This window comes from Vulpes lagopus, chromosome 14, assembly GCF_018345385.1.
Source record: "Vulpes lagopus strain Blue_001 chromosome 14, ASM1834538v1, whole genome shotgun sequence".
Classification (NCBI taxonomy): domain Eukaryota; kingdom Metazoa; phylum Chordata; class Mammalia; order Carnivora; family Canidae; genus Vulpes; species Vulpes lagopus.
In genome coordinates this window covers 18661737-18684856 of record NC_054837.1, presented here as the reverse complement: position 1 = coordinate 18684856, position 23120 = coordinate 18661737, and the positions used below count along the sequence as shown (strand labels likewise).

The 23120-nt window shown below is 46.8% G+C and overlaps 1 protein-coding gene and 1 long non-coding RNA gene across 3 annotated transcripts; one reads left to right on the top strand and one right to left on the bottom strand.

The window, feature by feature from the left end:
- Positions 1-872: 872 nt before the first annotated feature.
- DAO (D-amino acid oxidase) lies at positions 873-21029 on the bottom strand. 2 transcript variants are annotated; one of them, XM_041729211.1, is made up of 11 exons: positions 20873-21029; positions 14766-14968; positions 12615-12729; positions 11254-11330; positions 10308-10373; positions 8402-8456; positions 7048-7152; positions 5686-5768; positions 4307-4424; positions 3290-3388; positions 873-2053 (listed from the first exon to the last, which is right to left on the bottom strand). In XM_041729211.1, the coding sequence occupies exons 2-11, from the start codon at positions 14957-14959 to the stop codon at positions 1922-1924; spliced, it is 1044 nt and encodes a 347-aa protein (XP_041585145.1). In that variant the 5' UTR covers positions 14960-14968; positions 20873-21029; the 3' UTR covers positions 873-1921. The 2 variants fall into 2 exon arrangements, with proteins under 2 accessions (XP_041585145.1, XP_041585147.1); XM_041729213.1 differs by lacking the exon at positions 10308-10373.
- On the top strand, positions 8222-19202 carry LOC121475691. The gene is made up of 3 exons (XR_005983795.1): positions 8222-8493; positions 9688-9689; positions 19179-19202. It is a non-coding gene; the product is annotated as an uncharacterized LOC121475691 (long non-coding RNA).
- Positions 21030-23120: the final 2091 nt, after the last annotated feature.

The window sequence follows — 23120 nt, the reverse complement described above, 5'->3', positions numbered from 1 at the left end:
GTAGTTTTTTTGTTTTTTTTTTAAAGATTTATTTATTTATGATAGACATAGAGAGAGAGAGAGGCAGAGACACAGGAGGAGGAGGGAGAAGCAGGCTCCATGCCGGGAGCCCGACGTGGGACTCAATCCCGGGATTCCAGGATCGGGCCCTGGGCCAAAGGCAGGCGCTAAACCACTGAGCCACCCAGGGATCCCCAAGATTCAGTAGTTTTGATCAGACTTTAGTCACTGATGGTACTTTGCTGTATTCTGATTCTTTGACATTTAAACATACAGACGTGTCACATATAATCATTCATGATTAACCAAGAATACTCGATGATGAACCACTTCAAATCCCCCTACCCACACCATGCCAGAGAAAATTTCTAAAAGTATCAGTAAGAAACCAATTCCACTCAATACCGTTAAAAAGAATAGGAATAAAAAAAAAAAGAATAGGAATAAATTTAACAAAAGGAGTACAAGACTTTTACAAACTGCAAAACACTGCTTAAAGAAATTGAAGATCTGAATAAATGGAGAAACATCCTGTATTCACGGATCACAAGACTTAAAATCAATGTGTCGATCAATAACCCCCAAATTGATCTATAAACTCAACCCAATCCCTATCAAAATCCCTGGTTGCCTTTTTTTTTTTTCTTCAAAAACTGGCGAGCTGGTTGTAGAATTTGTAGGAAACTACAAAGGACCCAGAAGAGCCAAAAAAAAAAAAAAAAAAAACAAAAACCCACTTAAAAGAGAACAAACATGGAAGACTCACATTTCCTAACTGTAAAACTTTTTACAAAGTTTCAGTAATCAAGACAGTGTAGCACGAGTATACGAGTATATGGATAGACCTATAGATCAATGGAATGGAATTGAAATTCCAAAAATACACCCATATATTTAAGGCTCAACTGACTTTTGACAGAAGTGCTGAGACAATTCAACAAGGAAATACAATACTCTCTAAACTCATCAAGCTGCCAGTAAGTCATTGAAAAATACGGTTACAGATCATCTTCAGGGAAGGAGGGAGCAAGAAGGTTAGGCGAAGGGAAAGTGAAGAAATAAAGCATCGCCTAATTTCTCCAGTGCCATGTGGGTTGCAGGATTTTCCCCATGCCCCCTCTACCCACTCAGCAGGTCACTGACACTGTTGGAAATTCTGGATGTGGAATCGGTATCATGGTGTTAGTTCAATGCCTTACCTCTTCTGCCTCACCACACTCCAGCTCTGCATGTGACTTCCTGCAACAAAATCTACTACAGCCTTCCCTCAGGTACACTCTGTGGCATCGGTGCTCGGGGCAAAAAGGTTTCCAAACCAAATAAGTTTAGGATTGGATGAAAGAACATCAGATAGATGTCTTTGCTGCAGGACTTTTCAGAACCTTTATTTTTTTTTAAGATTTTATTTTTTTTTAATTTCTTTATTCATGAGAGAGAGGGGCAGAGGGAGAAGCAGGCTCTATGCAGGGTGCCCGATGTGGGACTTGATCCCAGGACTCCAGGAACATGCCCCTGGGCCGAAGGCAAGTGCTAAACCGCTGAGCCACCCGGGAATCACCTTTTCAGAACCTTTAATATGTTAGTGTAATTTGTCCTCAAGTTACCTAACCTCAGTTATCCCCAATTTTCTCCTTGCTCCTTTGATTTTCTGAGCTTTCCTTTCTGAGGACTTAGAATATAACAGCCTACATCTGTTCTTCATACAGTCAGGCCCAGAGTGGGTGGAGAGACCCCAGTGATCAAAGTGAGCCCCAGGTAGGGCCAGACTCACCTCTGGGAATAGATCTTGTCATTTCCCTCTCATCTTGTGATTCTTGCAGAAAGGAGCCAGGGCCCATGTGAAGGGTAAGTGATAGCTTAGAGGGGGGTATATTGATTGCTTGGCTGAGGGGAGCGGGGAGTTCTTGGGGAGGTGGTGTTTTCAGAGGTGGGGCGGCGGCATCCTGAGCAACTTCCTTTCTTCTAGGACTTTCCCAAATAGCTTGGCTGCCTCCATAGCACAGCCCCAGTGGATGGTGAGCCCGTAGCCTCCATGGCCATAGTTGTGGATGACCTGGGAGAGGCAAGAGAGAAGGTAGCACGTGTGCCCTGGAAGACTCAGGAGCTTCCTGAAGAGTTCTGGGCAAAGCCAGCGGGCACCAGAGGCCCTCTCCGTTCCCTGGCAGGATGGTGGCACCCCAGCAACACCAGTAAGGTGATTTTGGGGGGAGCTGAAGGTCGACATCCCAGACTCTCTTTTGCTTAGGAGATGGACCTGGTTTATGCACTCAGCACAGGAAAAGTAGAATATTTAGAACTTGAGGTCAGGGATTCCCCTCCTCAGTCAAATTATCTGAAGTTCCTTAAATCACCTTTCTTATTTCCATCCCGCTCCAGAACGCCAAACCTCTTGTGTTAATAGATAGACTCTTCTACCCACCTCGGGAGGAAAGAAAAGCCGGGAAACTGTATTGGGTGGACCCTGGTTAGCAGGCTAATTTGTCCCAGGGACAGAGGCAAGATCCCTGGGGTCTTTTTTAAAGCCAAAGCCATCAGCAGGGAGTTTGACTCCATCTGTGACTCTTTCCTCTGTATGTGTGTTCAGGTACCCGTGAGCACACACACACACACCCCATATACACATATCACATATACACACAAAGCTGTCACACACACACACACACACACCCCTCCTATATGCCCTCCTACATAAGGGAAGAAGGATGACCGATATAAGGAGGATTGCTTTTCCGTGGGGAACTCCAGCTACCACCTAGTTAGATCAGGTCCTTCAGCCAGGACAGCTTCCAGCTTCTCAATAAGCCCAGTTCCCACCCCATAAGAGGGAGCATGAAAGAGCGACCCCAGAGATGCGATGGAGCAGCCACAAAATGGACATCTGCAAAATGGCTTTGGAGTCAAATTCAACTCACCAGTTGTCTGATTTAGGCAAATGCTTTCACATCTTAGACCCCCAGTATCCATCTGAAGCATGGGGGAAACAGTCCCTATCCCAAAGAGCTGGAGGGGAGATCCAGTAAGGTCGTTCATGTCATGGACACAAGTAAGTACCCATTTTCCTTCTGCTCAACCACAGGTTTTGACAGACTGAGGTGCACTGCCCTCTACGTAACCTTGAGCAGGTCCTGTACCATCACTGAGCCTCAGTTTCCCTACAGAGGGGGGGATGTTAGCCAGTGTTGTCCTGGCCTGTCAGTAGGCTGTGTGAAGCCAATGTCAGGTAAGACTGGAAATGCCAGAGCCTCTTAGAGGTACGGGAAGACTTGCTTTCCTTGCCGAGAGAGCATACCTCTGTGTTTGAAGATCCAAAGCGAAGCCGTTCCCTTTCTAGCCGAATCTGGGGGCGAACTGGCCGGAGACCAGTAAATTCAGCAACAATTTTTGCATCCTGGAAAAAAAGTGTTACTAGTGCATCTCTGGGGGCCCCTGGGTGGCTCAGTTGTTAAGTGTCTGCCTTCAGCTCAGGTCATGATCCCAGGGTCCTAGGATTAAGCCCCATGTCATTGGGCTCCCTTCTCAGCAGGGAGCTGGTTTCTCCCTTTCCCTCTGCCTGCTGTTCCTCCAGCTTGTTCTCTCTCTCTCTCTCTCTCTCTCTCTCTCTCTCTGTCAAATAAGTAAAATCTTAAAAAATAATAATAATTCATCTCTGGATTTTTTTTGCTGCTCCTATTTTTAGGTGATAGAGTTAACTTTGGAGTCTCAATTTCACCACCCACCACCACCATCATTTTCATTAACCCCCTCTACCATCACACCTTCATCAGCTGCCAACATCATTATTGTCACTACCACCACATCACTACCAGTTCTATCGATGACCCGGTCTCCATCAACCACCACCAGCCACCACCATGATGTCAACAGTCCTCGCCTCCTCACCATCATTATTATCCTCATCCTGAGCATATTCATCACCATCAACACCACCACTACTTCTACCCTACCCTCATTAATATCATGACTGTCATCGTCACCAACAGGCAAATGAAAAAAACTGAGATTTCAAAACAAACAAAAACGCACTGAGATTTCTACAACAAATGTATCTGCTCTTTTTGAAGACAGACTAAGGTGTTTTTAGGGCTGTCACCGCAAAAGACAGCAACTCTTAGCCATGGACAGATAAGTGTCACTGGCTTGCAGCAGAACCTCCCTGTGCATTATCAAATTCTGGTGTATTCCACAGTCCCTTGCTGGAATAAATTCGCCCAATTATCCCAGTGGTAGCATCTTCCCATCCTCAAGGGGCCTCATGATCAAGCTGCCAAGACCCTGGTCTAGGGTACTGATACCCCTCCCACCTTACCTTCAGTGTGGGCTCCAGGCTACAGCAGCTTTCCCAGATGGTGTTGTGGTCCTGGATGTTGTTTGCCTCACTCCAGTTCCCCAGCTGAAAGATGCCTCCCAGAGTCACTGTCTGGATCCTAGGTAAAAGTAAGGAGTGTCAATGATGAAGGGAAACAAAAAGCCTTTGAGATGAATGGGGGCCATCGCCATGCTCACCCTTACAACCATCCCTACCTAAATCCCCATGACCACCCAGATTGTCATCCCTGCTAACACCACCATCAACACCACTGCAATTGCCACTGTCATCACCACCCCCCACCATCTCTACCATCACCATTAATGTCATTGCCAACATTGTCATCTCTTCTAATGCACAGCACGGTGACTGTAGTTAGCAGTATTATATTACATACTTGAAAATTGCTAAGGGAGTGAATCTTAAATGTTCTCACTACACACAGAGAAACTGTAATTATGTGACATGATGGATGAGTTAACTAGCCTTATTGTGGTAATCATATTGCAATATATACATATATCAAATTGTCATGTACATTATAAATGTGCACCATTTGTCAATTATATCTTAATGAAACTGGAAAAATATCTCCATCAACGTCGTCTTCACAACTGCCTTTTTTGCTACCATGAATGTCATCACCATCAACTCCATTCATCATTTTCACTACCAGCATTCTTGTCACCATTGATATTGTCATCTCTGCCACACCACTAACATCACCATGAAGATAGCACAGCCCCACTTAACATTAATGTTGCAATCAACATGAATTAACGTTGCCTTTGAGACTGTCATCCCCACTGTACTATTAACATCATCACTCATAGCATCATCTCCATCAGCACCAGATGCTGCCTCTACTCCCAATCACTGCCATCATCATCAACACCACACCATCTCCATTAATGTTAACATTCTACCCTCCTTGGCCCAATCACCACCCCTGTGAACTTCCTCATCAATTACAGTAATATCTCCTCTACCACCACTCCACTCTCAGTGACATTGTCATCCTATCAACACAATCACCGTCTTCACTAACATCATCACCTCTCTCGTTAATATCATCATCACCATCAACCAAATCCCTATTCTCACCACAATCCTGTTATTTCTGTTCACACCTTCCAGTGTCACTGCCCTCACACCCACTACCTTTGTCTTTAGGATCACCACATCTATCCTCCAAAAGCTTGTTCAAGATGGAGCCCAATTAATGCTGCGTCCTTTCCAGGGATTTAATAGCTCAACCCTACTACTTAGAAAACACTAGAAGAAAAAACCTGCAGGGACTAAGCAAAGGGGCTGGGGTGGGCAGCATAGAGAGGGCATGAAGGTGCTCCTTCTTCTGCTCTAAGATGTCAGATTCTTACCCTGGGATGATGTATGGGGTCTGGTAGATGCCTTTCGCTAGGTCATGGGTGATAATGAAGTGCTTCATCCAAGGGGCATCCACCTGTTGATTGAGGGCAGACAAGTCTCTTCAGGAGCGTTGGATCACTAGGCTTCCCTGCCTTGCTCCCCTCTCTACCCAGATGTTATGACAAGTGTGGCGAAGACAGCTCCTAAGCCCTCCTCTGACTCCTCTGCTCCAAGTCTGCTCTGACTGCTTGCTCTTGCAGGAAGAGTCAACCCCTGCTCCCTGAAATATCACACATTCTCACCTACGTGAGCACAGAAAAGCTCAGCACACACGTATAAAGACACATACGCATCAGCCCAATCAGGAACACACTGACACTCACATAGGCCCAAGTACGCACACATGTCTACAAATGGACATCCTTCACACACGCACACGTACACAGTGAGAGGCAGCGTGGGATGATGTTTACAAGACACAGCCTCTTAAACCAGGTTGCCTGGGTTCTTTTTTTTTTTTTTTGAAGATTTTTTATTTATTTATTCATGATAGGCAGAGAGAGAGAGAGAGAGGCAGAGACACAGGCAGAGGGGAGAAGCAGGCTCCATGCAGGGAGCCTGATGTGGGACTGGATCCCGGGACTCCAGGATCACGTCCTGGACTGAAGGCAGGCGCTAAACCACTGAGCCACCCAGGGACCCTGGGTTCTAACCCCAATTCCACAACTCACCACCATGTGAACTTGTGCATATCACCTAAATTCCTCTGTGCCTCAGTTTCCCCATCAGTAAAATAGCAATGGCAATATGATAGACCCTCTCAAAGGGTTCTGGTAAGGATGAAATGAATAACACAATAAAATGCTCAGGCCTGTACATGGCACTAAATAAATCCTCCACAAATTTTTGCTCTTTTTTTTTTATAATGCAGGGATATACAACCCCTACATATGTACAAACATATATATGCATGCTTTGCTATATTAAGAAAAAATCCCAAAAGAGAATGTTTGGAGGGGTCGTGTTGATCCTTCTTGTTTCTTTAACATGTCAGTTGCCTGAAATCTGTGAGGCTCTTCTAACAGATGTCCCCAATGCATCCTCTATCTTCAGAGAGGAAATAAGGAGGCAGCTACAATCTCTCTATTAAGAAAAGCAAGAGGGATACCTGGGGGGCTCAGCGGTTAAGTGTCTGCCTTTGGCTCAGGGCACGATCCCAGATTCTGGGATCTAGTCCCACATCAGGCTCCCTGCAAGGAGCCTGCTTCTCCCTTTGCCTATGTCTCTGCCTCTCTCTCTCTCTCTCTCTCATGAATAAATAAATCTTTAAAAGAAGAAAAGCAGGAGGTTCCATCCTTCGCCTTCACACTCACCTTAATGATCTGTCCCCGACCTGGCTTCAGCAAGGGATCTGGTTGCAATGCCCCAGCCCACACCCCGGTGCAGTTGATAATCACGTCGGCACCTCCTCTTGCCATCTGGCAGCAATGAACAGAGCAGGTGGCATGGGAGGAGGTAAGGGCCTTTGTATCCTCCACTCCCTCCTCCCCTCTTCCCTCCACCTTGCAGCTCTCTGCTCCCTGTGGAACAGCAGGGAGGAGTCTCAATGAGGACTCCAAATTTCCACAAAACTGACTCCAAATTTCTGCTCTGCCATTTCCCTGCTACATGACCTCAGAAATGTTCCATCACCTCCTCAAGGCTCAGCCGCTTTCACTATAAAGTAGGGCTGGTAATATCTATTCTTGGGCTGTGTGAAGATCCAATGTGACCCTGAATAGTGCTCAGGAAGGAGTACTGTGGAAGGGGAGAACCTTCTTGGGGCCTCCCAGAAGAAGTCAGATGCAGAGATAGTTCCCTTCCTCCTTCTGACTCCTTACTTCATTCTCTTGCCTTTTGCTCTACCAAGGCATTTTCAGAAGGCATGTTGGAACCCCTGGCTCTGTGCATGTATGGGATACTTGATGGCTCAACAGTATAGCATGATGGGCACCTAAACCCTCAGTCCAGCACCAGGGACTCCCCTCACAGGTCAGTCATGGGGCACACACATTGCAAGGCATTGTTATCATTCCAGAGCCAGTGTTTGCTACATTGAAGTGTGAGCTCCTTGGGACTAAGGTTATGTCTGAGTAAACCATACATCCCAAGTGTCCATTAGGGCTCAGCTCAGAGCAGATACTCAGTATATAATGCCAGTAGCTGCATTTACCAAGTATTTTCACATGTCAAGCACAATTCTAGGTGCTAGGATTGAGTGAAGTCATACAGCAAAGTTCGTGGTACTTAGCCAGTGCCTGGTGATGATAGCTGCTAACTGTCATTGTTACTGATAATGGTATTACTCTGGAGCTGAGTCAGCTGAGAGCCTTGACTTTGCAGAAACATTAACCCTGATTTAGATAGGAGGCAACCAAGTGTCTCAAGAGTGAAGTGCAGCTGATACTGGTAAGAGGCAGCCAACTCTCTGGCCCTAAGACTCAGAGGCTCAGAAGTAGATTAGCCCCTAATGTCCACCATCATCCTGCTATCCCTTTGTTCTAGCCACCAACATCAAGACAGAATGCTTGAGTCCCTCTGGGATTGAAGAAAGGCCTGGAGACTGGAACAGGCCTCATGGGGACCCTGGGAGCCTGACAAGGGGGCCCCCAACCCAGCAAAAGGAACCAAAGGCCTCTCCTCCTCACCCTTCTCCCACATCCAGCCGCTTCCAGCCCTGCAACTCACCTCCTCGAAAGACTCCACCTTCTGCTGGAAGAATTTCACTCCCCTCTCAGTTAACCTAGGGTAATCAAACACATCAAAAAGCCCAGTATTCAGTTCTTTGTCCCATGTCTCCAAGAAAATGGCGTGAGATATGTTCCCCAAAGAACCTTCTGTGGATGTTAGTCCCACAGGATGCTCCTTGAGAAAATGGCTGTGTAGTCAGATCAGATCAGTTCTTAAGTACCTTGATGGACTAGTGGTCCATGAAATCTCCCATGGGAAACCTGAGATGGCCCAAGCCCCTTGTCAGCCAGATGGAGATGAGAGAAGGGCCTTGGTGAAGGTCATACAGTGAGTTAATGATGGGATTGGGACTCAGACCTAGGCTTCTTAGTTCAAAAGTTTTCCTACCACATTGCTTTGTACCATCAAAGGGAATGAGTTGCAAGGTGGAGGAGGGCAGAGTTGGACCAATGTTAAATGCCCCTTTGTCAGAAGCAATTTACAAGGAGGAAGGTGGGCTGGGGACCCATCTCTCAACATGTCTCAGAATAAAAATATCTGTTATTATTAGAGATGTAGTAGAAACATCAAACATCTTTTTTACAGAAAAGTAAACCCTATGAAAAGTGAAGCTCAGGACTATTTTATATACATAGCTTCCTCAAGATAGAAGTGGGGGTTTTCTGCCTAGGAAGAGGCTAGACAGGAGTCATAAGTATCTTAAGGTTAGGAGAAATAACTATAGTGCAATGATTTCCAAACCTGGCTGATAATTAAAATCACTCAGGAAACTTCTTAAAACACAAATTTCTAAGCCCCTCTCCAGAGGATCTGATTCAGTAGATATAAAGTGGAGTCCTAAAATCTGTATTTCTAAAAAGCTCCTCAGGTCATTTGATAAAAGCTATGATCCATTCTAGATTTTTTTATAAAATCTTAATAAAATAGTAAAATATAGGAAATACATGGAATCTTCTTATATATGAATATAAATATAAATATGCCTCTCAATTTGTTTGCTAATTTAGAACACTACAAGATTCCTATTTTTTTTAAGATTTTATTTATTTATTTGAGATAAAAAGAGTAAGAAAGAAAGCATGAGTGGGGGTGGGCAGTGCAGAGGGGTAGGGGGAGAGGGAGAAGCAGACTCCCTACTGAGCAGGGAGCCCAACATGGGGTTCAATCCCAGGACCCTGGAATCATAACCTGAGCTGAAGGCAGACGCTTAACTGACTGAACCACCCAGGCACACTTACAAGATTCCTATTAACCTCAGCAAAGGGGATCCCTGGGTGGTGCAGCGGTTTGGCGCCTGCCTTTGGCCCGGGGCACGATCCTGGAGACCTGGGATCAAATCCCATGTTGGGCTCCCGGAGCATGGAGCCTGCTTTTCCCTCTGCCTGTGTCTCTGCCTCTCTCTCTGTGTGTGTGTGTGTGACTATCATAAATAAATAAAAATTAAAAAAAAATATTTAAACTTTAAAAAAAAAAAAAACCTCAGCAAAAAGATAGATATCCCCTGTATTAGTTAACCTTGTTCTAGAAGTGCTGGCCACAGCAGTTAGACAAGAAGAAAAAATGAAGTATACAGAAAAAAGGCAACTTATGTTTTAGAGATGATGTAAATACATGTGGCAAACTTAAAAGAATTCATTTAAAACTATTACACAAACATTATAGATTTTGGTGAATTCAATAATCAATATCACATGTAAAGAGCTGCCCAGGTGGTTCTGATGCCCAATCAGGTACGGGAAGCTGGGTTTCAGTGCACAGAAGTGGTTAGAACTGAGAATAACTCCCACCAAGCCTAAGAGTTTTCTTTAACATTTTGGGTTGGTCAATACAAAAACAAATCCCATGAACAACTGATAATGGTCCCTGAGAGGTGCTTTCCTAAAACTAAAGTTGAAGTTCTCACCTTTTAGTCAGCCACTTGAGATACCTCCTCCCCTCCACAATCAGGCTTGTGTTGAACCAGCCATAGCTAAAGTTGCAACAGGCAAGAGTGAGAATAAAGAATCAGAATCAGAGCTCTATTCAAATGCTTTCAAATGGAGGTGGGAGCAGTCTCATTTTGGAGGACCCCCAAGGGTAGAACCAGGACCACTGAGTGAAGTGGGCTGAGTCAAGTAGGGACTGGTTTTCAGTGCAGGAAAATTTTTTCTATCAGAAAATCCATCCCTGACATTGGGGTGCACATGTGGAGATTGGACGTGCATTCTTAGAGAGGATTCAGGCACAGGGTGGAGTGAAGGGAGGACCAAAGAGACATCAGGCTGCAAGGAAAAGAATAGATGTGTTTGGAGTCACACAGATTGGGTTGAATTCCCATTTTTGGGGGGATCCCTGGATGGCCCAGTGGTTTAGTGCCTGCCATCAGCACAGAGCATGGTCCTGGAATCCTGGGATTGAGTTCCACATCGGGCTCTCTGCATGGAGCCTGCTTCTCTCTCTGCCTGTGTCTCTCCCTCTCTCTCTCTGTGTGTGTGTCTCTCACGAATAAATTAATAAAATCTTAAAAAAAAAAAAAAAAGAAATCCCATTTTGGTCCCTTGGCTATGTGACCTTCAGAAGTAACTTAGCCTCTCTAAAGCTCAGTCTCCTCATCTACAAAAGATGTTAGTGACATGGAGTTCCTGGGCTTCAGATCTGTGTCTCCGTATCCCCCACCACCCTAGCCCAGGGCCCCATTGGGTGGGTGACTTCTCCAAGGGAGATGGACAGAGTAGCAGAAGTCTAATGGACCAGTGGCTCTTGGCCTGGGATAGGACAGGAAACTTGGTACCTCTATTTTCTGCTGCCCTCTGGACAGATCTGTCTGAATGGTGGGACCTCAGCCCCTTTGTCCATCACAATAACCTCACCTGTAATTGGGGAACATGTCCAGCTCTCTACGGGTCAGCCTCCGAAATCCCAGAACTGTGTCCTTCCAGGAAGGATCCTGCCAAGGAGGAAGAGAAGGAGGCACAGGGATGGGTGAAAGTCAATAAAATGTTGTACAGTGTGTACTGCATGTAAGGCTCCATTTCAAGTATCTTACTTATACCACCCCATTTACTATCCCCAACCATCTATTGAGATACATACTATTCTTAGCTCCATTTTCACAGATGGGCCCGTTGAGGTTTAAAGAGGTTAAGTAACTAGTCTAAAGTCACACGGCTAATGAACAATGAAGCCGAGATTTGAATCAACACAGTTTGGCTTCAAAGTCCATAGTCTTAACTGTGATGCTATATGAAGGAAGGGTGAGAATGAGGCTGAGGACGAGTGATAGGGTAAGAGTCAGAAATGGGAGAGAAACTGGTGACAGTGAGGATTACCAAGGGGTGAGAGTGGGAGGCAGCAGAGCTTAGGGTCAGAAAACCTGGTAGAGGTTTGGGCCTCCCCACAGACCACCTTGAATTCTCAAAGACTCCCATTTTCTTGTCTGTATAATAGAGTTAATACTCATTCTTGGTCCCATGAAAAAGAACAGACAGTATGGGCAATGCCCGTAGCCCAGTGCTAAACACTGAATAACCCTGAAAGATTTGGCCTGGGATTCTGAACACTCAGACCCCTCTCTCCAAGCAACCTAAGAACATCCCCCAAGGCTGTGCCCTTCTTCGCACATTGGGCACCATGGGGTCACAGACAGCCTGGGTTCAAATCTCAGTTCCACCATTTAGAGATTTGTAACTTGAGCAAGTTACACCATTTCTCTGAGCCTCTATTTCTTCATCTATAAAAAGAGGCACTTACTTGTTGGTTGTTATGCGAATTAAACAAGTCACTAGCTGACAAAGTAGTTGGGACAGGGCCTGGTATATAGTAAGCACTTTAGAAGTTCGTGCCATGATGAATATTTTAGTCTATCTTGATTAAAATCCCTGGCACCTCCAGAAACACAGGAAACCTTGTAGCTTCAGCATGAAATCCACTACAGGATGTGTCTGGGTTTGACTCAACCAAAGCTAGTTCCCCTGGTTCATCAGAAAGCTCTTTGGTCTCCACCAATTTAATGACAAAATTGGAAACCAAAATAATTTTAAAGCAAAAATAAAACTTTTTTTATTTTGTAAAAAGTAAACCTGATTTGAATGCAAATAGCTATCATCTACCAGGTTCAAAGTACTCCCATGCAAATAGCTATCATCTACCAGGCTCAAAGTACTCCCAGACTCAGACTCCCAGCCCTGGTCTGTGATCAAGGTTCTGCCCCATGGTCTGACTCCTCACTCACCGGAATAGTTTCATGGAAGAGGTTGTAGCCTGAGATTAGGGCCAGGCCCATGCTCGCAGCGTTGGGAGAATGGATGTGGCTCAGAAGATAGTCGAAGGTCTGCTGGTTCCAATGCCTGGAAGGATCCCGCAGAGTCTCGGTCACCTAATACCTTGAGCTTGACAAGAAAACTCTGAGGATTGGCTTGCATGGGGTTGTGACCAGGCAGATGGGGATATGTCAAAATCCAGAAATCCACCACTTTCCCTTCTGCAGCATCCCAAATGCCTGTGGGCCTTCCCTATTCCATGATTTTCTAGAATTTCCCCATTAATAGAAAAAGAGAAGAGGGGAAACAAGGGATGGTCCACTGCAACCATTTGGAGCCCACCTTGGGCTCAAGATTGTGTAGCTGTGAGTTTAAATGAAAGCTCTGGCCCACTTTGAGAGCTGCAAGCCCCACACTTGAGGCTTACTCAAGTACCCCCGTATAAATGCCAGCAGTAGACCTTGATTTGCTGCTCCCAAACACTTTCCTCCTCTTCTTCCTGGCACAGAACCTGGTTACATCTCCTAGACTCCCAAGCAGCCAGGTGTGGCCATGTGACTGCCTTCTGCCCAATGGACCCTAAGACTGCACACATGGTCCTCATGCTGTACTCCTTCCAAAACCACAGAAGAATGACATCAGAAGGCACAGTGACACGGGCACAGTGGCCGTGTCAGAAGCCACAGAGGAGGACAGCAGAGGCATGAGATGCAAGGGGCCCGGGCCCCTGAATTGCCACCCACTGATCAGGAACGTTAGTTTTAGAGTTTACGGGAGAATGTAACTTCTGTTTGAGTCCTTACACAGTTGGGGATTCTTTTGCTGAAGCAGCTGGCAGTTTGTGGTATCTAAACAGACAAAATAACTTTTGCAACTTCTTTGCTAAACCTGATCATCCATCCACCCACTTACAAGTATTCTTGATCTGGAGGTTCCTCAAAAAGTTAAAAACAGAATTAACCTGTGATCTAGAAAGAAAGCACAGTACTGGATATTTACCCAAAGAATACAAAAACACCAATTCAAACAGATACGTGCAGCCCGATGTTTATAGCTGCATGATTTACAATAGCCAAGATATGGAGGCAGTCCAAGTGTCCATCCACTGATGAATGGATAAAGATGCGGTATTCCATATATACAATGGAATATTACTCAGCCATACAAGGGAATGAAATCTTGCCATTTGCAACAACGTGGATGAACTAGAGGGTGTCATGCTAAGTGAAATAAGTCAGAGAACGACAAATACCATATGATTTCACTCATATGTGGAAATGAAGAAAGAAAATTGATGAGCAAAGGGGAAAAAAGAGAGAGAGAGAGAAAGAGAAACTCAAACCAGACTCTTAACTGTAGAGAGCAAGCTGATAGTCCCCGGAGAGGATGGGGGTGCAGGTTGGGGGAAATAGGTGATGGCGATGAAGGAGTGCACCTGTTGTGACGAGCACCAGGTGCTGTATGGACGTGTTCCATCACTATATGGCACACCTGAAACTAATGTAACACTGTATGCTAACCAACTGGAATTAAAATAAAAACATTAAAAAAAAAAAGAAATTGTTACATAAAAATGATGACTCGTCACAATGGGCAAATTCAGGGGAAATAGATTTCTAAACCGTTAAATATACCTGAGAGACTGTTAAAAACGGCAGTTGGAATGACTTCAAATGAAGCAAAAGATCTTTTTATGAGTTTATATATGGAAGAAAATTGGTCTCTGGGGACATAATTCCTCCCTATAGTACCCAGCATCAAGGACTTTAGTGCATTTTATCCTTCGTTATAATTATTGCTGGGATTTGAAGGGCTCTGTTTTCTGTCAGCCACTAGGTAGGGATCAGATGAAAATGACCTTTAAATAAATAAACTAGGGGAAAGAAACCCAAATATTCCTGATCCATCAATGCACAGGGCATCCACAGCCACCCAGTTTAGGGGAGGCGTAGAGGAAAGCCTCCATTTGTCTGGCACATAGTAGGGCTTCATATTTATTAGGATTTTCTTCTAAGCCTTGACAAGGGGCTTGCTCTTGGTGATGGGAACCCTGAGAGGGAGCATCCCCTCTTCACTCTCAGAACCTCCGGTTCCTGGGGCCACCGTCTAGGACCCTCACTCACGCCTCCTGTGGGTTGCTGGGGTCCGAGAGGTAGGCTTGACAGAGGCCAGCAGCCACGTCAGTGGTGGTGAGCGGGGTGAAGCGGTCTGCGTAGACCCTCACATCCAGCGATGGCAGGACTGACTGGTAGCGCTCGTGGATGCAGAGGGCGGTGGACAGCCCAATGACGCCCGCTCCGATCACTACCACACGCATCGTGCCAGCCTGCAGGAAGGAAAGGTTGAAGTGTGCCATCACCACCATCACCATCGTCTCCTGAAAGCTTAGAAAGTGCCAGATACCGCCAAGCCTTTCTATCTGGCTAGCCCAGATAACTGATCCTCTTAAGGACCCTCACAAGGGGAAAAATGGACACAGAGGGAGGCAAAGCGACTTGGCCAAGGTCTCACAGCTGGTAAGTGATGCAGCTTTGGTTGGGGAGCTTCCCCCACATACCCTGCCCCAAGCCAGGAACATAAACAGAGCGGGCCCAGGGCCCAGCCAGCTGCAGCCTGGGAGTCTGGCAGTCAGGACCATGGGCTCTAGCTTCAGATCTCGTGCCTCAACTCTGCCACCTACTGGCCACTGACCTTGGGCAAGATGCTGGTAAATGGGAAAAAATAACTCCTACCTTGGAGAACAGATGGGAGGTTTAGCAAGATGGCCAGTGCACAAACCTCAACATAAGGTCAAGTGCAAAAGACGTCATTTGCTGACACACGGAGCACTACCACGTGCCAACCCCAGTGCTAAGTCCTTCTAAGTCACCCCCGCGTTCTTAGGAGGCCAGGGCTGGTGTCATTGGTCCCATTGTACAGATGAGGAGACGGAGGCTCAGAGAAGTGAAGTAAGTTACCTGAGGTCCTACAGCCAGTTAAGTGGTGCTGCTGGGATTTACTTTTAATTCAAGTAAACTCAACATACACTGACGGCACACCTCCTGCGTGCCAAGCTGGGAGCTAGTGGATGCAATGTCTAAGTTCAAAACTCAGGTTTTCCTGCACAGCCCCCAAGGGTGGGCCTTGGGGGCTGGGCTGGCTGGGTCCTCAGAAGTTTAAAAGCTTTAAGGGACCCCTGGGTGGCTCAGTGGCTGAGCATCTGCCTTTGACTCAGGGCGTGATCCTGGGATCTGGGATGGAGTCCCACATGGTGCTCCCCACAGGGAGCCTGCTTCTCTGCCTGTGTCTCTCTTCCTCTCTCTGTGTCTCTCATGAATAAATAAATAAAATCTTAAAAAAAAAAAAGATATTTAGAAGTTTAAAAGCTTTTAACCTCGAAGCTACTTGGATCCCTCCTCTCCCCCCACCCCCCCAACGCACACAGCAGGGAAATATTCTGTGGGCTCCTGCTGAGGCAGAACAAGGGGACTTTTTGTGCCGGAAGGGCCAAATTCAACTTTCCCTCCTCTACACTCACAGCAACTCCTCCCACAGACCAAGCCTCCTGGCAACCCTTGGCCAAACGGCAGGACATTCTCAATAGGGCCTAGTTTTTTAAAAGGGGAAAATGGGTTCAGCCCACAAGAATTGGACTCTGTCGGGATTTCAGCAGCCAAGTTGGAGATAAAGCCACGAAACGGAAAGGCATTGTTGCTCTGGAGCATTCTCCTTCCCGCTGTGAGGCTTGGTTGCAGGGGCAGGCCCTCTCAGGGACCCTAACCTCCTGCCATCCCTTGTCCCCCATACTTCGCCTCAGGAGATTCCACATCCTCATCTGTAAAATAAGAGCAACCCTGACCTCACAGGGGCACCCTGAAAATTAACCCACTAGTTGGGTGGATGTTTCTGGTACGGTACTCGGCACAGAGTAGGCCCAACAATACATAGTGACCTCCTCCTGTCCCCCAGCCCCTGGGAAAATAACAATGGAAACGACACGGGGGAAGGAGAAGAGGAAGCAGGGAGAGTCAAACCTTGGCTTCACTTCTCATTCTCTGTGGCCTTGGCCAAGTTACCTCCTCTCTCTGGGCCTTCTGACTCTCTCTATAACTCGGGAGAGTGGATCACTTTGGTGCCTCAACAACAAGACCGCAAGAACTGAGGAATTTTCCGAATTCCCCAAATGAATCCAGGAGGTAGCAGGGCATGGGGAAGTGGCAGTACCAGCTCAGGCTGGGGGTCAGACATACCTAGTTTCAGAGTTTAGTTTGGCTCCGGCACACACCAGCTGTGTGGCCCTGGGCAAGTCACTTAACCTGATGGAGTGTGGGTGACCAACCTCTTCAGTTTCCCAGGACTGAAGATGTTGCCAGGATGCGGACTTTGAGAGCTAAAACCAGGAGAATCCTGGGGCAAACATGGGTTAAGTTGGCCATCCTGATAGAGCCACCATTTCCTCTCTGTGAACTTTTTAATATTTTATTTATTTATTCATGAGAGACACAGAGAGGCAGAGACACAGGCAGAGGGAGAAGCAGGCTCCATGCAGGGAGCCCGAAGTGGGACTTGATCCCGGGACTCCAGGATCATGCCCTGGGCCAAAGGCAGATGCTCAACCGCTGAGCCACCCAGGGATCCCCCTCTCTGTGAACTTTTAAGGGCTAACAAAGCTCCCTGGCCTTTGCCTCCTCACCAAAATATCAGCTCCAGGAGGGCAGGGACTCTTTTTTGTTTTTTTAAGATTTATTTATTTAGGGATCCCTGGGTGGCACAGTGGTTTGGCGCCTGCCTTTGGCCCAGGGCGCGATCTTGGAGACCCGAGATCGAGTCCCACGTTGGGCTCCTGGTGTATGGAGCCTGCTTCTTCCTCTGCCTCTCTCTTTCTCTCTCTCTCTCTCTCTGTGACTATCATAAATAAATAAAAATGTTAAAAAAAGATTAATTTATTTATTTTAAAGAATTTATTTATTTATTTATTTATTTATTTATTTGACAGAGAGGGAGAGAGCACAAGCAGGAGGAGAGGAGGAGGAAGAGGGAGAAACAGACCCCTTGCTGAGCAGGGAGCCCGAAACAGGGCTCCATCCCAGGACCCTGGGATCACGACCTGAACCGAAGGCAGATGCTTAACCAACTGAGTCACCCAGGCACCACTATTTATTTATTTGAGAGAGAGAGAGAGTGTGTGTGCCCAAGGTGGGGGGAGCAGAGGAAGAGAAGCTAAAGCAGACTCCCTGCGGAGCATGGGGCCCAATGCAGGGCTCAATCTTACAATGCATGAGATCATGACCTGGGCCTAAACCAAACGCCAGACACAACCAACTGAGCCACCCAGGGGCTCCAGACATGGACTTTTATCCTGCTCTATCCCCACGGCCTAGAATAGTGCCTTGCCTATAACAGGGACTCATGAATGAATGAAGTTCTTATGAGGATCAAAAGATAAATTATTGGTTAAATGCTGAGGAGCTCATGACACTAGTGACTGTCACCGTCCCAGTTCACAGGTGAGGGAGTCGAGGTTCAGAGAAAGTTAAGTTATCCGAGGTCATAAGAAGGGTTGGAGGAAGCGTGGGATGTGAATCCAGCTCTGCCTTTTCCAGGGCCCGAGGCTTTTTTCCATTCGCAAGCCACCTAGAAAACCAGCATAAGATGGAGAAAAAGGGAAGCTGCTTCTATAATAGAGGCTGCGAGGGAGGAGAAGGAGAGTGTGAAAACCCCCTGGAGGCTTCTGGGCAGGAAGAAGGAGGCCTGGACCGAAGCAGAGCTGGCACACAGCATGTCTACGATAACCAGGCGAGTCAGGTGTGTCAAAGCCTCTGGTTAGGAGCAGGGGCACATGCCCAAAAGAAGAGCAGGAGGGACGCCCAGAACAACATCTGGAATCAAATGGTCAAGATAGAGAGGGGAAAAGTAATAGTGTGGGACTCAGTTTCTCCAGAGTGTAAAATTCTAGATTGCTGGGGAAACTGAGCCCAGCAAAGAGGAGAGACTCAACCACTACAACGCGTCTGCGATGAAAGGGTTTGTGATGTCTTGGGGTGACAAAGACTCCGTAAAAGGCAAGACTGGTCGAGTCAGGGAAAGACCTGGCAACTCAGAGATCGCAACAATAGCACTGCCAGCGTGTGCCAGTCACTGCGCTAAGAATGTTACATGCTTCATCTGTTTTCATCTTCTGACAGCTCTCTGGGTTATCATTACACCCATTTTACAGATGAAGCAAGTGAGTCTCAGACTCCCAGCTGGCGAGAAGCAGAGCCCAGCTCAACCTGACTTACAGAAGCCCGTGGCCCTAAACAACACCATGCCGGGCTGGCAAATGACACTATTTGGAAAATCTGAGGACTAAGCAGGTGAAAATGAACAGCCAATATTTCAGGGTCCTGTATTGAAAAAAAAACCCCATGAAATGCAACATCTGTACGAATTTTTAGTGTGTGGCTGGTAGGCAAAGAATTAGGAAGGAAAAAGGTGGTTCCTAAACCAATCATCTTAAACTACAGGACTATCTGATACTGATCGTAGCAACTGTGTGGTATTAAAGTACAATATAGGGATCCCTGGGTGGCGCAGCGGTTTAGCGCCTGACTTTGGCCCAGGGCGCGATCCTGGAGATCCAGGATCGAATCCCACATCGGGCTTCCGGTGCATGGAGCCTGCTTCTCCCTCTGCCTGTGTCTCTGCCTCTCTCTCTGTGTGTGACTATCATAAAAAAAAAATAAAATAAAAAAAAATAAATAAAGTACAATATAAACGCTTGAGGTTCTTTTGAGAAGCAGGAGCCAGCCCGTAGGATCTCATGACACGGATAACAAACCTGCGGACTTGCATGCACACGGCTCCGTTACTAGGTCAGTCATTTTTTTGTGGTTGCTGGATTCCTGGTGGAGGTGCCCTTCTCCTGTGTGTTAAGCCGTCACTTCAACAGAGCATGCTTGGAGTGTGCATCCAAGAAGAGGCTGAGGTTCTCACACTTATCTGCATGTGTGTGTGTGTGTGTGTGTGTGTGACTATAACGTCTCCAGAAGTGTGGAGCGGGGAGGGGAATTTGGGGCGTCTGCCCCTCACCACACACACATAGATTCAGTACAGATGTCTTCTTGCTTAATCTCCGCAACCACTACGGAAGGGCCTCCAGGTGTGGGACTGAGGCTCAGGGCCAGGAGCTCACTCTCCCAGAGTCACGCAGCCAGTGTGGGACAGGGCTGGGATCTGGACTCTGTTCTATCTGAGCTTTCTGTACCGCGCTGCAGAGCTATTAGGCAGCAAGCAGTAACTTGGCACCTGCTGCTCTCTGCTTGCTTTTCAGTCGCGTGTTTGCTTGCTCATAACCTCCCTTGTCCCTCAAAAGGAATTTGGGGCAGCTTGTGGCTTTGATTACTATTTGTGTGTAGCAAAAAAAAAAAAAAAAATAGGAGACTTGTTTAAAAAAAAAATCAACAAATCAGGGGCAAGGTATTGGAACAAACATAATCAGGTTGTGCCATATGGCCACTTCTGCAGTTGATATTTTCACAATTTACCTTTACAATGGAATAGCTTCTGGGGCACCTGGGGGGCTGTTTGAGCATCTGCCTTTGGCTCAGGGCATGATCCCAGGGTCCTGGGATCAAGTCCCACATAGGGTTCCCCACAAGGAAACTGCTTCTCCCTCTGGCTATGTCTCTGCCTCTCTGTGTCTCTCATGAATAAATAAATAACATGTTTTTTAAATTTTTAAATGAGGGACGCCTGAGTGGCTCAGCGGTTGAGCATCTGCCTTCGGCTCAGGGCATGATCCTGGAGTCCTGGGATCGAGTCCCACTTCGGGGTCCCTGCAAGGAGCCTGCTTCTCCCTCTGCCTGTGTTTCTGCCTCTCTCTGTGTGTCTCTCATGAATAAATAAATAAAATATTAAAAATATATATTTAAAAAAATTTTTAATGGAACAGCTTCTACAAATGTTTGACAACCAGGCTATCAGCTCGCTGCCCCCAAATAATAATCACCATTTACTGAATACTTGCTATGTGCCCAGTTCTGTGCTAAGCTCTTTCTGTTCATCACCTCTTTTGATTCTCAAAATAACCTAGTAAGAGGTGATTATGATCCCTGTCTTCCAGAGAGGAGAAGGAGGTCTGGAGAGGTGAAGGCACCTGCCTGTGTTCCTGCCTGGCTCCAGGGCTGTCACCTGCTTTAGGCCTAATGTAGAACCTTCTCCTTAACACTGGGAGGACCTTGAGACCTGGTGCACCGCCACCCCCACTCACCTGAATTGCCAAACTTCTGAAAAGGCAGCTGCTGTGGACGCAGGGTCTTATCTCCTGCAGAGGAGTCTCCTGATTCTGGGGTGTCCTGTCCTCAGCCGTCTGCCCGCCAACCGGGGCTGGAACTCAGGGTCAAAGTCTGGAGTTACTGACAGGGCACAGCAAGGGGCGGGGCTTGGCGCTGCGCTGCTCTCAGGCTGGGAGACCTCCCCTCCCCTCCTTCTGGTCCCTGAAAAGTTGCCTGACTTTTCTGGCTGATCTCAAGCCCCCGTGGACAGCCCTCGGGGGGAGGGAGGGCCGGAGGGCTGATGGGGACAAGGAGGTCTGTCTCCGGGGCCAGCTGGAGAGGATCCTCTTTCCTCCCTCTTCCTGCTGCCCACCCCCACCCCCGGGGGAGGGGAGAGTTGTTCCCCTGAGCCACTGTGGGCCTGGCCAGCCTGGCAGCCCTGTGCGGAGGCCCGAGATACAGGACAGGGCCTCTAGCAGCCAGCGGCCAGCCTAATGCCATTCTTGGATGCTGGGTGCATGAGGCCAGGGAGAGACTCAAGGCGACGCCTATTTGGGCCATAAGGATGCGTGGCTCTTTGCTCCCGTATCCCAGAGACACGGGCGGCAGGACTCCAGGTCCCTCCTCTGCCAGGGCTAGACGTGGAGTTGCGATTATTAGAGCCCAAGGATTATCAGGCGCCTCACTGTGTGGATGGGGAGACTGAGGCCCAGAGACAGAGACTAACCAGCCCTGAGTAAGGTATCCCTTGGGTCAGCTTTGAAGGACCAGCCTTGGTGTCCCTATCTTCAGCATCGTGGAATAAAAAAGTGAAGATAAAATAAGAAAATGCATACAAAACATTTAGTGCATGGTATTCTTTTAATAATGATTTTTAGGGATGCCTGGGTGGCCTAGTGGTTGAGCGTCTGCCTTTGGCTCAGGTCGTGATCTCGGGGTCCTGGGATAGAGTCTCCCATCAGGCTCCCTGCAGGGAGTCTGCTTCTCTTTCTGCCTATGTCCCTGCCTCTCTGTGTCTCTCATGAATAAATAAATAAAATCTTTAAAAAGTAATAATAATTTTTAAGGGATCCCTGGGTGGCGCAGTGGTTTAGCGCCTGCCTTTGGCCCAGGGCGCGATCCTGGAGACCTGGGATCGAATCCCACATCAGGCTCCCGGTGCATGGAGCCTGCTTCTCCCTCTGCCTGTGTCTCTGCCTCTCTCTCTCTCTCTGTGACTATCATAAATAAATAAAAAAATTAATAATAATTTTTAAAAGGAGTGACCTCCACCTTTTATTCTATGTACTTCCTCTTCATTTGAAATTTTTTTTTAATTTTAAAATAATAGTCATGTATCCACTTTTATATCACATGACCTTGTGCCTCTGGTTCATTATGGGAATATTTAAAGCTAACAGAAATTCACTGGACATCTTCACGTGGCCCCCAGTTCTATCCCAGCAATGATGTATGTCTTGTAAATTTCAGTGTGCCAGTTTTATTTATTAAGTTCTTACAATTTTTGAGAAAGATTCTATTTATTTATGATAGACACACAGAGAGAGGCAGAGACAGGCAGAGGGAGAAGCAGGCTCCCTCAGGGAACCTGATCCGGGACTCGATCCCAGGACCCCAGGATCACACCCTGAGCCGAAGACAGAGGCTCAACCACTGAACCACCCAGGCACTCCTATTTATTATTATTTTTTAAAGAGTTTCTTTTTAAGCAATATCTATATCCAACACAGCCTCAAACTCACAACCCTGAGATCAAGAGTCCTGTGCTCCCCTGACTGAGCCTGCCAGGCATCCCACGATGTGCTAGTTTTAAATACCTTATCTGGTTTATTTCATTTAATATCGCAACAGCCTTATACAGTAGGTGCTATTATGATCATACCTCCTTTCAGTTCAAAAACTTGTTCCCCATACCCACTAACACTAAACACACCCTTATCCCCAAACCCAGGAACCCAAATCTCACACACATACCCAATGGAAATAAAAACACACATCAACCAAAAGGTTTGTACAAAAACATTCATGGTCCCAAAGCAGAAACGACTCAGGTATCTATCAGCTGGAGAATGAATGGAACCAATGTTGGAGTTTTCAGACAATTCCCACCATGAGATATTATACAGCAATGAAAAAGTCAAATGTTGCCACACACAAGAACTCAGAGGAATCGCACAATCTCTATGTTGAGTGGATGAAACCATACAGGAAGAAACCCTTATGGCATGGTTCCATATATATGAA

Bases quoted from the DNA above. Each gene is read 5' to 3' on its own strand.
- DAO (XM_041729211.1), bottom strand. From the start codon at position 14,959: ATGCGTGTGGTAGTGATCGGAGCGGGCGTCATTGGGCTGTCCACCGCC. The intron at 10,374-11,253 runs GTGAGGTTATTG...TTGCAACTTTAG, and splicing joins GACATGTTCCCCAATTACAG to CTATGGCTGGTTCAACACAA. The intron at 4,425-5,685 runs GTAAGAATCTGA...ACTTTTACCTAG, and splicing joins ACCCCATACATCATCCCAGG to GATCCAGACAGTGACTCTGG.